Source organism: Hippoglossus stenolepis, chromosome 19 (assembly GCF_022539355.2).
Source record: "Hippoglossus stenolepis isolate QCI-W04-F060 chromosome 19, HSTE1.2, whole genome shotgun sequence".
NCBI classification, from domain to species: Eukaryota; Metazoa; Chordata; class Actinopteri; order Pleuronectiformes; family Pleuronectidae; genus Hippoglossus; species Hippoglossus stenolepis.
In genome coordinates, this window is record NC_061501.1 from 1,918,901 (window position 1) to 1,935,606 (window position 16,706).

Below are 16,706 nucleotides of genomic sequence, written 5' to 3' on the forward strand. Positions count from 1 at the left end.
TGTGTACATAATCAATGTTCATCACAGAAAATATAGATATAATTGCTATAGTTTTACAAAGGAAGTGCATCCAAACAGGTGTCATCTACTTAAAAAAGTGCACCTATTCCCTGTTTAAAGCTAAAGCTTACAAACTCCAACCCTAAATTCACTGTACACCACCTGAAATGCAGTATTCACAGCCTCAAAACACATTACGTGCTGAGAAACTCACTGTTTCAATGGTGTAATTTAACAGTTCAAAGTTCAAACATCACAAGTTTCTGTGGATATGTCATTAATTTAATCTTAGGAGAACATCTTTTTGATTGGCTGCCTTTTCACACGGAGCACACAGACAGACTGAGACGTTAATTAAATGTGGCTTTTTCATGAAGGCTTTTAAGGTCTTTAGCTCCTGCCTCGTTGCCTCTAAATGCAATTTGAACATTCAAATTGACAAGCACCAAGGCAAGTAAACAAGCACATTGGGTACATTGTCAGCTTGTGTTATGTATTTCTCTTTACATGGTGACCTTGCAAAGAAAACTAGCAGCCTGCATTTTAAAATGGCCGTACCACTGCTTCCACTTACATATATATGATCTTTCCGGGAAGAATGTGCTGACCATGATAAATTGCCCTTTTTAAATTTTACATACGTTTATTTTCATAAAGTACAGGTGTGAACGCATTCAGATCGGATATAGATCTGATCATGCCTCATCTCTCTCTTTTACTCGCTCGTGTCGACACACGGACAGTGACATTGGACACACTTGTGTACTCAGACTGGGTAAAAACAATATAACTTGGTCTTCGTGTACTGAAGTGTTTGTTTGTCTAGAGCAGGGAGGTGAGATCTGATCTGAGATCTGATTATGAGACGGATGTCCTGGGCTGGCCCCGCCCACACTTACACAGAGAAACTGACAGTTAAACAGAGATGAGATTGGAGAGCCTATTAACGTGATTGAGGCAGTCTGTCGAACTAGCTTAGGAAAAGGGGCAGTGGGAATACAGGGTTTCCGCAACAGCCAGCCGCTTTGAGCACACTTGACCCCAGCATCAAGTTTGTTTGATTAGTGTGAGCATGTCGTACCTTACCTTGCTACAGATCAACAAATTGTACCCTGGTCCCCTCAGGCACTGCGTTACAAAGCAATTGTAACCACTCTGAAAATGCCAACAGACAAAAAGTTATCAGCTAATTCAGTGAGGTATGCACTACCACAACTGAAACTATGATGAGTGCTTGCTGCCTGCAAGGACTATTAAAAGACGTTTGGATGTTTTGATGGCACACTGACGGGGCTGGATTTCTCTTGTTGCTGCTAATGGTCAGTCAGATAATGAAAGAAAGGTCAATGTGTTTGTGTATGAGAGAGAGATATCAGGGCATAGAGCACGCGGCGCTACAATGGAGCATGGGTACAAAACACTGTTAGAGATCTCATGTGTTGTCTCTTGTCGAAATTTACGGTAATTATGAAACTGTGGTGGGACAAATCACACTATGGCACACTGCCACAGTCTTGGTAATTAAAGGGAAACACTGGTTAATTTTACAGTTTGCAGACTTGCTTTGGCTTCAAGCTGAATCCCACAGAGCAGAGCATTGATACTGCACAGCTGTCTGAGCTGCATTCAGCCATGGTGCACTAATGTCACAGCCAGTAATTCCCATCAGCTGCGACAGACGAAATACCTGCTGTGACATCACTAGTAGGGGTGTGACAACACACAACTCACAGTGTCAAGACGCTCTGACGTAAGATTTTACATGCAATTTATATTTCCCACACATCACAGTCTGGAGAGTAGGGCTGCAACTCGATTCATCTGTATGTGTATATATCAGATAAAAACACAAAAGCTGGACTTTGATCCTTTAAAGCTATTTATTTAAAAGTAACATTGTCCTTTAATACAATGCTGTTTCTATATGTATTACACACATCTGCAATTTAAATATGACTATAGTTCCAGTTTCAGATGTCTACATTTTAATTGTAACTCGTCATAGTTCAAGATGTCATAAATTCATCTAAATTATATTAAGTTTGAACTAGTCCGTATGGTGTTGTATTTCTGACTAGTCAGAATCCAATTGTGTATATCTGAAACTGGAATGAAAGATTATAGTATAATAAAATTCAACTCAATTCTTACTGTGTAATTACAGATGTTGAAAATTTGAGTTTTGAGTAGTTAAAACAGAATCAAAGGTATTGTTTTGAATATTTAGAATGTTTTATAAAGCTTGTATGAAAATCCTCACTTGTCACATTGAAAGAAAGATTAGTCAAAATGGCGTCGCTTATGTATAAAGTTAATTATGGATAATCACACTTGTTTAACTAATGTTAAAACTACTTGTCCTGCTGAATGTGCCTGATACAGGGAGCGGTCTCTGTCACTCACAGCAGACGAGCTGCACAGGATATTTATAAAAACTTAGCCATGCAACATTTCATTCCAGCAGGTGGTTTTCTTGCTTTATAACATAACCGCTGTGAAACAATTAGAAAATTACATTTAGTATCTTTGTTTCGCTGATTTGTGTTCGCTATTTACACTCCCGTTCTTCATTTAGCATATAAGTCTCTCGTTAAGTTGGGGAAGTGACAGTCTTTGGAAGTGTGTGACCAATTGCAGTTAAAACTTCAAAGAAAACTTGTGTAAAGCTGATTTCACACCACACAGCAGCACAACTTTGATGCGGTATGAACCTTAAAGTTGTTTATGTACCACCAGTAAACCGAGACGAGACGATAAGGAAGAAGCAGAATGTGTTTTCTCTTCAGTTTAATACCACCGTGATGTTGTGCTGCTCTTCATTGTAGAATCAGCTCATTGTTCTCGCATCTTTAACGTCTTGCATCCGCTGTTTCATTAGTGGCGTTTGTCTTCGCCATTTTTCAAACCTTAATTCCAGAGATGAGACTGCGTTGTCACGTCAACTACATAAGGCTTGGGATTGGCTGGTTTACGACCCCCACCTAAGGAGATGCTGCTGCAGTGTGTGCCGTGTATTTATCCGACCCAACTAATCGAATACTAAATTAGTTGCCAACTATTTTTGTAATCGATTTAATAGATTAGTTGTAGCCGCCCTACTGGAGAGGTTTTTTGCTCTTCTTAAAATGCCTCCCCACACGATGGCATCTTCTCTGACTTTGCTTGCTTATGATAAACACACACCTGCTCCACGTCCAGCTCAAGGTCCTTCGTTGTGGAAAAAGATAAATATCTCCTCCCCTAATGTCTGAAAAATGGCTTAGACAAACATCGCTAGGATACAGCAGAGACAAGTCGTCAAAAGTGTGAGAACACTTTACATTTAAGACTTTAGAGACATTTCGCTGAAGACCGTGTAAAGGTGTCTTCACATGGAACAGCAGTGCAACATCACTGGAATGAACCTGAAGAGAAAACAGATTTATCTTTACAATATCAACATCATTTTGACTTTTACTGTCACTATTAAGAATTTGCAATTAACTGCAGCTACACTGTTCTTTTCTTGTGCTGACAAAGTATCTTCTGGGAGACAGTTTTGTCTCTAAAACCAATCCAGCAAATCGGGTCGGTCCATCCTACGATAAATGGCCATATAGACTGTCGGTAACAAAGGGAAATGCTTTCTTTCTTAACTATCGTTTGTAAATAGATTGTCAATAACCCAACACAAGTTATTTTTAGATGGCCCTGATTGGTATAGATAGGACAGAAAAGAGCTGCTGTGAGCTCGGTTCACACACCTAATGGACATTAGCACACTGACTTCAGGGATGAGCTGTCTTCAGTTACATTAGTGCTGTTAACTTCAGCATTATGTACATTCAGACACCTTTGTATACAAGACTGCCATGACTCAAGTTGGCAATATGTGTGTGCCCAACCATATGGCATTTTTTGTAACAGGTATATTTGTCTCATTTGGTACCTGACCATCTGCACCAGCAAGCTGCGTTAGACTCTTTTAATGGAAAAAAGAGAATTGACTAAATCAACAATTGCACCAATCAGGAAAACATCATGCTTCATTACAGAGAACTTTGTATACAATTATCTCTAAGTCATTAAGATTTATATTGGATCAAATAAAGCAGTTATAAAGAGTACATTGCAATTATATTTTATATATCAAATTCAAGAGCAAGTTTACAAGAGAACATTTTCACACAACTGCAGTTTTAACATAGACACACACATTAGAATTACATTTTGCAGAACTTACCAATGCCGTTATATCCGCTACAGTTCCCTAGTGTCACCAGTGTAGAGAAAACACAATGTACCATCTGTCTACTACTCTACAACACTTAGCCAAAGCTTTATTCACCCCAGTGATTTGCATGAACTTTGGAGGTGCTAACAAAGCCTCCAGAATAATGTATTTTCCCTTTTCACTGTATGCAAACACTGTTTCAATCACACACCAGGCTCACATGCAAACACATCCAACGCCAGGCAGATTACACAGAATTTATTTCATGCTTGTATCCTGACATATTGACTTTTTCTGATTCCTTTATTTTATCTGTTCTTCACACTCATCTCAGTGTTTCCCCCTCTATTGTTGTAAGACTGAAAGGGAGGGAGGGAAAGGGTCAGAAGAGGGGAGGGGAGTAGGTGAAAAGAAAAGGGGGATGAGGGAGGGCGAATTTGACGGGGGGGGTAATTACGGTGAGCGCATTATAGGCAAGGAAGAGAGAGGAGGGGTGGATGCAGAGATACATGTTCAGCCTCTAACTGCTGACAGGCAGCTTTGTAATTTATTGTTCCTTTGTTGCCTGGCTATTACACAGCCAACAATACACAATATGTAGCGTAGATTTAAAAAGGTATTTCATGGATCAGTGTGTAGGGAATGACAGGATATGCTGAACCTCCAGATGGCACTGCCGTTCATTTGCATTTACTTCAATGTCGAGTCAAACACCAGACTACAAAGAAAATGTGGGCCACAAACAAAGACCTGACAATCCAAACACAAGGTCTGGTGCCGGGGATTAGTCCAGGAACATTTAGTTTGTAAAATCAATTTTTCTACAAATGTTGAGAATCAATTAATAGTTAGTAACTTGAAAGGATAAAATTGTTTAAACATTCTCTGCTTGTAGTATGCAGGGTTTACTGTCTGTTTTATACCATTGCAAACTCTGTTTGTTTGTTTTTTGAATATGTATTGCTTTTGGAAGGTGATTAATCCTTTTTCTATAAAACCATAACACAGATAGTTTTTGTTTTCACATTAGCAAAAAGGTAAGTCGTAACTGGTCCAAACAAACAGACTGTGTTTCCGCTGCAGGAACTTGGACCCTTTGCAGGAACTTAGTGGTTCCACATCATGGATGAAGATCCAAATTAAGTTCGAAGAAAATCCTTTAACTCCTGAAACTACATCAACTTTTGCGTTGAGGCCGATTTTGTTCGTGAATAGAGGCCAAATCGTCTGGTGTGTGCGTTTTGACGATTATGATATGTCGGTCATTATGTCTGTAGTCTCCGTTTTTAAAATTAGTTAAGAGTTGAACATCCTGTAGAGTGCACCGCACCTTAGTTACACTTGTAGTCTCTCAATTTAATCAAGGATATCTGTTGTAATGCCTGAAAGGGTAATTTTATAGACTAAAGTTTAAAAGAGAAATTATTTTATTAGGGCCAATGTGGATTTATTTTCCTCTCTAGAGTGGTCGAGAACTCTCAGTTAATTTGTTTGCGTTCATTCTGTCTGTCTTGTAATCGTAGAGAAAACTACAGAAAATTGCAGTTTAGCTTCTCAAGACTGTTCTAACTGAGGTGAAGAGAGTTTTTCTCTGAATTATTTGAAAATCTGTGGATTACACTTCAAGAATGAACTGACCTACTTTCCCACTCTTCCCACTTCCACTTGTTCTCTCTGGTCTCTTTCACAGCATAGTGAACTTTAAGCATGAAGGGGAGAGATTGGCTGGCACAAATGCCTATACCGATTCAGAATCAGTCATGGAGGTTGGAGGTCTGACCTGCCATGTTGAGTTATGGTGAAGATGATGATGTAAGAGGTCCAGAAACGGTGAAGTCCTAGCCTGAACAAGTTCTCCTTGATTTTATTGACCGAATTGATTTCTGTGAAGGACAATATCAGGAGAATGAGGGGATAAAGAGAATGTCTTAAAATACAACAGATCCACACCTGGTCCAGGTTTTTAAAGGGACACTCCAATTAATTTCATATTGAATTTAAATCGAGTGGCATGTGGGTAAAAAGAAAGAACAGTGGGAATGGAAGCATCAGAATTAGAGATTCCTTGTATGAGTCAAATACTAACATTTCTCATTTGAAAGGTTGAGACTCTTTAAACTTTCTGTTTCCCAGCACGCTGTTTTGGGTTTGTCCATGATGTTTCTGATTCAAGTGGCTTGATGTGCTTTGTTTGCAACATTGATTTGCAACATTCTTCAGACTTTTTCCTGTTTTACTAGCCTGGGGAATGCACATTGGGTGCTCATTTTTCATCCGTGTGGTGACAGAGACTTTGTGACTATGCTGGTTGGGCAAAAATAGAGGATGTAGACGAGAGCTCCTCTTATGACTGATGTAAAGAGATTCAAGCAACTTGTCCTGTTGACACTGGCTGGAGGGACAATCGACCATTTCTGGCAGCCAGATTGTTGCACAGCTGCATCCAGTAGAGGTCAGGTGTTATGGTTTCACATGAAAAACAGCACAGGTTGTATTAACCAGACAATGTGTGACTAGGCTTCATTACTCTACAGCTATGTATGATTGGGAGACAACAAATATATATATATATCTCATAAGATATAAGTGGGGGAGAAGGGACAGATGGAGAATCAAACATCCAGAATAAGAACACGGACTAATGACAAGACAGCAGTTCAAATTCCATGCAGCCATAGATACCTCACTGTACACACACTCTCACACACTCTCTTCATATTAAAATATGCCGGAGCAGTCTTGGGAACAGTGAGGCAGGCTATTGGTCCGTGTGTGTGTCCGTGTGTGTGTGTGGGGTCTGGCTGTCTGCCTGGCGTCATTCAAAGCAGCATCTCAGATTAGTCAGCCACATTCTGTCTGACCACATTGTAAGAGACTGGCCTTGTGTTTGTCTTCCTCTCTCATACTTCCTCTATCATATCAGACGCACTGTGTGAATGTCCGTCCCAGTTGTCTTCATTACCAGTCCCACACTTCACACTACGGCCCACACAATTGTAAACTACTTATGGATTTTAAGATTTATTTAGCTCAGTGTCCTCAATACTGAGGGTGTACCGTGTAACACAGGATTGTCTTTGGGGTTTCTTTGAATGAAATGCATGGTTCTGATTGTTTGAAGTGAAAGTTTGAAATTTTTGGGATAATTCAGTCTTTAAATTGCAGGAAGAATTTAGAATTTTTGATTTAAAAAGACCGTACCAGCCCCGGTTTGTGCTTAACATTTGGAATTCTATAATACTATTTCATCAGCTTCATCTCTTTCAAGGAAAACTGTTGATGCTGTCATTTTGTTTCTTTGCTTCTGTGCCTTTTCAATGATGTGAGCAACACTAACAAAATGACAAAAGTCTCAGAGACAAATATCTGAAACTAATCCTCACATCAGGGACCCACTGTAAGCTACATCTTGCTTCAGGCACTAGTGCGAGAATGAAAAAAATGAACTAAACCCTTAAGTCTCTCATAGATTTTTTTCCCTCTGTGATTTAAGCATTTCTCAGCTAAACCTGACCATCTATGAACATGTTCATCAGGAGCATTCATATTCAATCATACATCTAGATCTGCAGCTTTGATTGTAAACCATTTGTTCAATGTACGTCAGCTATTATATCAGCCGGTGTCTTTGTAGTTAGGATGATCTCTGACTTGTTGTCTGCAGATGCTTTAAGTGGTTGTTAACTCAGAGAGGAGCTAGCTGTGCCAATGAGAGAAAGAGAGGATTGATCTTGGTAAAGAAGAAAGAGCCTGCGCCCTCGGGGAACAGCATAGAAGGCGTGTTATTTGGATTATTTCTCGGTTGTTTCATAAAAGCATTCAGTTGTTTGTCTGGAGGCTACAGCTGTGCACTGAAATGTGAAATCTCTGCAGGTGACTGCTTTTTAATAAAATCTTCCTCCAACTCTCCTGCTAACTTTATGTTGGAACAAAAACACATGAGAAAAGTTTAAAGCAGTATTAACCGGCTCAGACACTGTTGCCCTCTTTAATAACAGAAGAAATGGGTGTGTTTGTTTTGGTTTTGATTTCCTCTCCACGTATTTCTGACTCATCAGTGTTGTTGACTTATAAAACCAACAACCGCTGTGCACATCTAGAGACCTGGTTAGCTCTTTCTCTTGATTTACATGCTGACTGATTCATGATTTGGATTCAGAACCACACTCGGGTCTAATATATAAGACTGAAAACATGTGCACATTGGGACTATCACCTTGGACTTTGAGAATATTGATTTATATCAGAATGTCTGCCCCTCTAGTGTTTTAATAATCATCATGTTAACCATTTATTCACAGTAGTAGTTGTGGTAATACTAGAGTCTTCGCCAAGAAATAGTAGATTCTCAGCGATAAGCCACTTAAATGCAGATGCATTTATCACATCACAATCAGTTAAGCAGGTAGATAATGACAGCTGGTCTACCTATTATCGAATACAAAGTATTTGCTATATTAATAGCACCCCTCGGTTTCTCATGAGAGTGTACTGCGATCACATTAAGCGAGCACAATTTTCAGCTTGAAGCTACAGGTTTCAAAAATATATATGCTTGCTTTATTTCAAATTTGTTTATTGATTTAGTCGTTCGCATTAACAACTGCAGTGTTGCTTGTTTCTTGCCCAGCAACAGCTGGAGAGATCTAATCTGAAACTTTGACGTTTACCCATTTAAAACTTTAATAACTCACAGATGATGAAAGCTGGACTTAATGTGATTGGAAAAGAGGTTTTGAAGGAGTCAGATTTTATAAGTGGATGTGATACCCTATGAATTTTATATTATGCTATTGAACCCCAGCCCTGAGCCTTACAGATTCACTTGAATGGCTCTAGACTCATAGTCAGTGTTAATTTGGCAGCTGGTTTTGATTTTGTTTCAGTCTTCGGGCTATAGTTCTTGTCAATTTCTTATCCACAAAAACATGACATGTCAGTCATCATTTTTACTTCTTCTTTGATCGGTTTATTTGTGTCAAGGTGCATTACCACCATCTACTGTGTTTGACTCTTCTTAACGGAGGTTTTAAGTAGGACTGTCACGCTTTAGACAGCCATAGATCCTGCCTCCTCAATTTTAGTGGATGGGAGATGGACCAAAATATAAGGCAAAGTTCACATGAGATACATCTTGTAAATAATAGATTGTCTTTTAAGGTAGTACCTTCATATGTCAATGTTTCCCTTTTTTAAGTTGGATTTTAATTAGTTATTTGATGCTGCAAATATTTAGTACAACAACATGACACCTGAGTCTGACGATTGCTGCGTATCAGTGTGTACCAGTTGGACTTCGCTGCTGCGGCTCCAGAGACGAGTCATTCATCTTTGCGGTCTCTGAGTGGCACAAACAGTCAACTCAGTAAATCCGTAAGCATAAATGAAATCATGGCAAATCCATTCAGTAAAGGGTTTTTCATTTTACAATACCTATTTTGCTTGGATATGTTTGACTCTGCAAGGAAACCTACAATTTTGTGAGTTGTTGAAAATATTAAGGCAGATCTGTCATGATAAAACAATTTGGTTGTACGATATATTGTGATAAATTATATTATTGTCATTATTTTCTAACCATTTTATAATTTAATAGCATAATTATGCAAGTAACCCTGTTAAAGTGCGTGCGTGCAGGCATGTCTCTGTCGCTCTTCACATCCAAGCAGACGATCAGATGTATTTAGTTATTAATTGACCATGAATCCGGATCCTTCCGGTCACTGTAACACTGTCCTGGCCGTTGGCGTCTGATGTTGTGTGGAACATGAACTGAGTGCGCAGAAATTCTGGACTTTTTTTCTCAAAGTGTTTACATGCGTGCCTCATAAACTCTGGAGCGAATCAAACGATCACAAAGTAAACTTCAGTAATGTGAATTATTATTATTATTATTATTATTACTGTCCGTGTGAACATAGCCACTCTCTTTAATGTATAGGTGTCCTGGCTAGCATCACTGTATCTACCTGCTGTCCATGGCAGCGCAGCTACACATCTGACTCATTACTTAACTGTCTTAACTTAGTTTTGGTTAAGTTTAAACGCTACAACCTGCCCAACACAGCAAGTCAGAGACGTCAGCTGTGTCAGAGAGAGCGAGATAATTTTTAGATATATTGTACAGCTCTATTGTCTAGACATCTGAGACATACATGGCTGACACTGTGCTGACAGTCTGAGAGTGTATGCGGGACAGGCGAGACTTATCTGACTTATCTGAGGTTGAGTCAGAGGAGACCAGTGTCAGCTGGCTCTTATTTAGTTTTCTCCTGTTGTCCACCATATGGCCTGACAAATGTGTGTTGCATTTGTCAGGTTTCTCAAGAAGAGGAAGACTCTTCTTGAGAAACCTGGCAAATGCAACACACACACACACAGACACAGACACACACACACACACACACACACACACACACACAGCATTGCTGTTTCGACTTACTCACCTCCCTCACTTTTCCTGTCTGGAATTTACCCCCAGACAATTCCACGAATTCTAGGACTCTGTTACAGGGAAACTTTGATAAAGTTGCAACATTCTCAGACTGATGATTCTTTCAAGTAATATAATCTCTTTTTTCGGTTATGTAATTTTAATCTAACGATTTTAATCTAATTATTTACATCATCACTGTGAAGCTGTTGCACCACCCTTCACATTGTTAAAACCTTCTGTGTCTGCTGATGTCAAACCTCTTTACCCAACACGCCGTGTGCCTGACCTGTTAATTATTTAAAGGTCTCCTCTTAGAAGGTGTGTTGTGTTGCCTTAGGGTGGCCAGGCATGCATGAAGTGTTTCTGAGCTGCATAATGATACCAGGCTATGAGCTCCCTGTCTACCCTGTGCTGAAGGCAAGGACACACACAGAGAGAGAGAGAGAGAGAGTGACCTGGTTTATTCATAGAACTCTACAACACCACTGCTAATGTCTAGAGGATTGCTAAACAGCCTTCCCTACAAGAAGCCCTTTCCTTACTCTGTTGTTGTCTGGATTGTGATTTCCCAGTGTTCAGAGGTGATTAAAGATGCCCCTTGCTGTGGTTCCAGCATCTTTTTACAGAAAAAGTTCGGCTTAGTTGAAACATTTTACATTTGAACTCCCTGAAACAACTGAAAGCCTGTCAAAACATCACATATCTGCATCAGGTATCTGTTTTTTTTTGTTAGCAGCACTTGGACACTAATTAATGATTAGCTCTAATTAGCAATACACAAGATACAGCAGTGCATTTAATGAATAGCCTGGGGCCTGGCACTGCTTATTAGATTCAATTATGACCTTGAATTTCCTCTCTGAGCTAACTTTTCCACATCAAATGTTTATGAAAGGAAGTTAATAACTTGTAATTCCCAAAAGTCCTTATCATGTCATATTATAGCTAGTAGTAGTAGTCATTGCCATGTCGAGCAGAACTCGAGGTTGAATGTAGATATTCATGAAAGAGGAATGTTGATCCATAAGGTGAAACCAGATTTAGTCCAATGAATGTTGAATCATTCCATGTTGGACTCAATGTATCAGGTAATTATTCACTATCGACCTGGAAGGAAAAAGTTCACCATGACTGAAATAAAGACGATAAAGAATGAGCATCATTACTATGGAAGGCATTTTTATTTATTTGATTTGAAAGGTCTAATTTGTATTGGCAGGAGGTTGTTCTTAAATTGCACATGTTGCCAGGCAGCTTTGTTAAGCTTCCCAATAAATCACATATCTGTTTGCCAGTTTGAAATATAAGTATAACTGTGAGGCATCACTTACGCTTTGACTTGCTAATATTGAGCCATGTGACTCACTTTTTTTGATTTACTGTAACATCACAGAGGTAACGGCTGTTAAATAATTGTCAGTGATGGTTGATTTCTACAACAGCCATCAGATATTACCACAGAATAAGAGAAGTAAGAAAAGTATAAACCCCCAGTGCTTCCAAATGCCTTATACAACTTCCCCAAAATAGTCTCCGACATTTGGAGCCCACAGTACTTGTATATTTTTGTCTGCTTGTTACTAGCAAGTAAATATATATTAAGCTGTGACGTTTCTGTCACAGCATTTTCTGGAAAGGATCACAAGGCTCTGAATTTCAGTTCCTGTCAGATGTGGAGGACTGTAAACCAAACACGCTTTAAGACGATCAGATTCTTGGCCTTTTGTGACGTCAGTCATGTGCTCTCCAGCTGCACTGCAGCTGTGTGTGTGTTTGTGCGTGCCTGCATTTTCATCTGCCTCTTTCACGGAGAGTTGCAGTAAGAGCAAACGTTTAAAGGAAAATAAATCATAAAGTGTGTGTGACTGGAGAGATTTAACCTCTCACATTGCCTCCATGAGAGTTTCTTCCCAATCACCAACATAACGGACACTGAGACACACACAGACAATGACACACATTGTGAAAAAAGTGCACTTTTTCAAAAGGCTTTTTTCTCTTTGACAGATATAGGGACATTTTATTAAAAAAATGGATTTAGACAACCCAGCAGATCAACTGAGGTGTGAAATAGCAGAAAAGCAGCTGAACAGTTTCCTGGCTCAGACATGGAGAAATAAATTTCCCCATGGGATGTTAAATAGTGGGTTGGAAAGAGGAGAGAACATGCCATAATAGAGGGAATGCTTTTTACTTCAGACACGTAACAGAAATGAAAAATGAGTTATGAATCATATTTATCCATGGAATTTTACCATGATGTATGAGAAGTGTGTTACTGTGTGTACAGCGAAGTCATGGCCTTGATAAAAGATTTTACATGTGATTTTGCTGTAGTATTTAAAATGATTGACATGACTCTTATTCAGTCTCTGTTGATCAACTGTCAACTTGGGTCTAACTGCAGCTCTGAAAACTCAGATGTTTTTGGTGAAGAAATGTAGCAAAGTGCTGGAGATGCATGTTTTAAACGTTGTTGGCCTTTTATTGGATCATGTTGTAGTAACTCTTTCTTCTCTGCTTCCTTCCTCCTCCAGCCCTCCAGTGTTACTGTGACCGCTGCAGCGCAAATTCCAGCTGCACGACAGATGGCGTCTGCTTCGTCGCCATACGCAAGTCCGGCAGCCGATTAACCATTGAGCAGCGCCAGTGTGTACAAGAAAGTGAACTGTTCCCGCGAGACCGGCCCTTCATCTGTGCCCCGTCCGTTAAACATGACACGGGTATTTACCCAATATGCTGTACCGCGGACTACTGCAACAAAGATCCTGACCTTGAATATTTCCCTGGTAAGAAAAAACGCACACAGTAGGGTCACTGCGGTTGTTGGTTACTGGTGTTACGGTGTTACTGGTGTAACATGTTGTTCAGACACATAACTGACTCACCGGCCACACCGCCTCTTTCATATTTTAAATATAAAATGTATGAGTTTTTGTTTATCGGTGGTAGTCCCCACGTTCATCAAATATAACATCTAACATCATCTCAAGCTCACCTGTAAAATACTAGTTATCAATACCTACAGTTATAAACACTCATCTTTAAACTCTCCCCTCATTATGTGAGAAGACTCCACTGCTCTATAATGTAACTACTGCTGCACAGAGCAGACAATTGCAGTTTATAAGGACAGTAAAAACATTCTGGATGTAACAGCATGTAAAAGCATCAAACACAAATTTAGAGATCTTTAATATTATAATAAGTAGTTCCCCATAAAGCTTGGATTGTGCACCAGTCATTAATAAGAAGCATTTCTTTCTGTTTAAGGAGAATTTTTTTTCCCTCTCCACAGTTGTCAATGCTGGTCATTGTGGGCACCTTTGGGTTTCTCTACAATATTATAAGGTCTTGACCGTACTATGTTAAGTGCCTTGAGATAATGAATGTTATGATTCAGCGTTATACAAAAAATATTTTATTGAATGTATGAACAGGATTCTTTTAGGTGGGGTCTGACATACTCTCAGACAGTTGTCCATTATTCATGATCCAGTACAGATCTGATACAAATGAATGTGAAATATAATGCACTGCAATCCAAATCTAATGACATACAAGTCAGTTTATATTTTTCATTTTTCCTTTTTATTTCTTTCATTAACTCATTACTTGGAACAAAATCCAGAATAGCAGTTATTACGAAGATAAAAAAAATCAAATGAATATCAAGATAGACATATATAAGAAAAATAACATGGGCACATTTTGCACAATGTCTTATCCATTCTTTTTAGACTAGCAGAGAACACATCCCATCCTTTCTCTTGTATTCAATCTATTTGCTACAGCGATGACTCTGCTGTAGTCCTGGGATTATGGGTCAGTTTTTCCCTGGAATATATTTCCTCTACAATGACCAGCCACTTGCTGGTGGGGAGGGTCACATTTCAACCAGCTCCTTGTTCTGGCCTTTTTATATGCAGGCATCAGGATTTAGAAGAGATTCTTTTAAATTATATCCCCGGGGCATCAAATCCCGGTTACATAATCTGGGGGGGTCTGAAAATCACCTCAAGAATGGCAATAACCCTGTCACAGAGTGTAGTTTATACATGACCAGACAATATGTGAGCAATTGGGTTTCTGCTCACACTTTCTCCAGTACTGCTGATCTTCGCCCAATTGTTTATTTTTTATGTGTGGTGGAATAAAAAAAGCTGATTAAATGCTCTCATCCGTATTCCGTCCCTCTTGTGAAGCTAGTAGAAGTTTGTTTCACTCTACACTTGTCTTGCCAATCCCTCTTCGTCTGTTTAAGGTTAGATTCTAGTTCCCATTTCAGGTTTTACACATAGTGGAGTTTTTCCATTTTGTTTTTTGTAACCTTCTGTGTAGTTCAGAGACAATCTTTGTAGGGGTTTGTCTGGATGTAACTTTCAACACTGATTCCTTTTTTAATTTCTGCTCCACAGAAGCCTGTTGTGTGTCCTGAAATTATTTGTTTTGTTCAGTAAAATGATGCCAACTGGATATTGTTTACTTCTGTCTATGAGTCACAGTCATCCATCGTCATTATGTATTTTAACAAAGCTATATGTGCACCTGTACACCGTACAACTTTAAGGGGATAGTTAACTGAAAAATGAAAATGTCCTCATTATCTACTCGCCACTATACCAATGGAGGGGGGGTGAAATGTTTGAGTCCACAAAACACTTTAGGAGTTTCAGGGGTAAACAGTGTTGCAGCCAATTCTTCAGAAGTAAGAAAACAACATAACATGCCTCCATACGGCTACTGCGGTGTCATCCAAGTGTCCGCAAGCCCCAACATTCAAATTTGACTCGAAAAGCCATCTTTGGACATGTTTTTGTCTAAATGTCCTCTGATATCCCCCTCGGAGGTGCGTTCACATTTTCACAGGCACACCTGAAAACTGCACAAACTCTCGCCGAAGGGCATGTGCGGGGTGCGCATTCTCATCGCTACGGTGGTGGACATTTAGGGTTAAAACACAGTGTAAATAATGTCGTTTCGAGTCAAATATGTATCAGAGGTAGTGTTTAGTAATTTTTTCTGGAAGTCCATACGAGGTGTATAAGACAATGAAATGCTAAAGTTATTCAAGTAACAAAAACCTGTTTACAGCTAAAAAAAAAAGAGGCCAAATTACCTTATTGGACAGTTGCTAGTGATGGATGTAGCCATTATGAATAACTGAGACACTTCGTGAACCTTGCATCATTTAGAAAGGAGAATTAATATGGCATTAAATGTTTCAATTCTAGGTCTACCATTAAATGATTGTTTTCCACCAATTGCTGTCCTCAATGTCAAGGACAATTCCTGGAAAATGTCCTGGAAAATGTTCTCACAAATAGTAGGAACCCTGCTCTTTACTGTCCGTCTCTGCCGGTAACTTTACAGTTGGCATGTGTCGCTTTCTTGAATTAGGAGTGAGATTTGTGGTGCCACTACAATATTTTTAAACTGCTGCACACTTTTTATGCTGCTATATCGATTTAAAGATTTCAGAGAGTGCCAGAGGATAGTAGCAGCTGTTTCATCATGAATTCACAGCAGTTCCACTGGCTTTTAATGTCCACTGAGCCATATAAAAAAAAAAACACTAATAAAACTTCTCAAGTCAGCATAATTCAGCATAAAACAAAGCAGATCTGGGTGTGATCATTACTCTTCCACTAAATCACTGATTATTCTATGTGTAGCAGAGCCTTGAAGCTGAAGGTAATGGTGCAACACAATATTAATGGTAGTGTACATAACATACTCGGTAGAAAAATACGACTGTGTAAAAATACTGATGCAAATACATTTAATTGTTATGCAATACATTAAATGCTAAATGCTGCAAAACTATATGGGGAAAGTCTGTATTTATATAGCTATTTTCTATAAGTGATGTTTACTTCACCGTACAGTTTTGCCATTCACACACATTCATGCAGTAAATCTATGTGCAACACTTATCAAGCCTCATTCACACACTGTCAGCACAACCGTCAGGGGCAATCTGTTTTGTTTCTTGCCCAAGAACTGTTTAACACGTGATACAGAGGCTCTTGGGTTTGAACCACCAGAAGAGCAGCT

At 39.2% G+C, this 16,706-nt stretch overlaps 1 protein-coding gene across 1 annotated transcript in view; it reads left to right on the forward strand.

The window, feature by feature from the left end:
- The window catches only part of tgfbr1b (transforming growth factor, beta receptor 1 b), a 58,312-nt gene that overhangs the window by 13,862 nt on the left and 27,744 nt on the right, over positions 1–16,706 (forward strand). Inside the window, exon 2 of the mRNA XM_035141886.2 lies at positions 13,187–13,438. Within this exon, the coding sequence (XP_034997777.1) occupies positions 13,187–13,438 (252 nt within the window). The remainder of the gene's footprint in view (positions 1–13,186; positions 13,439–16,706) is intronic.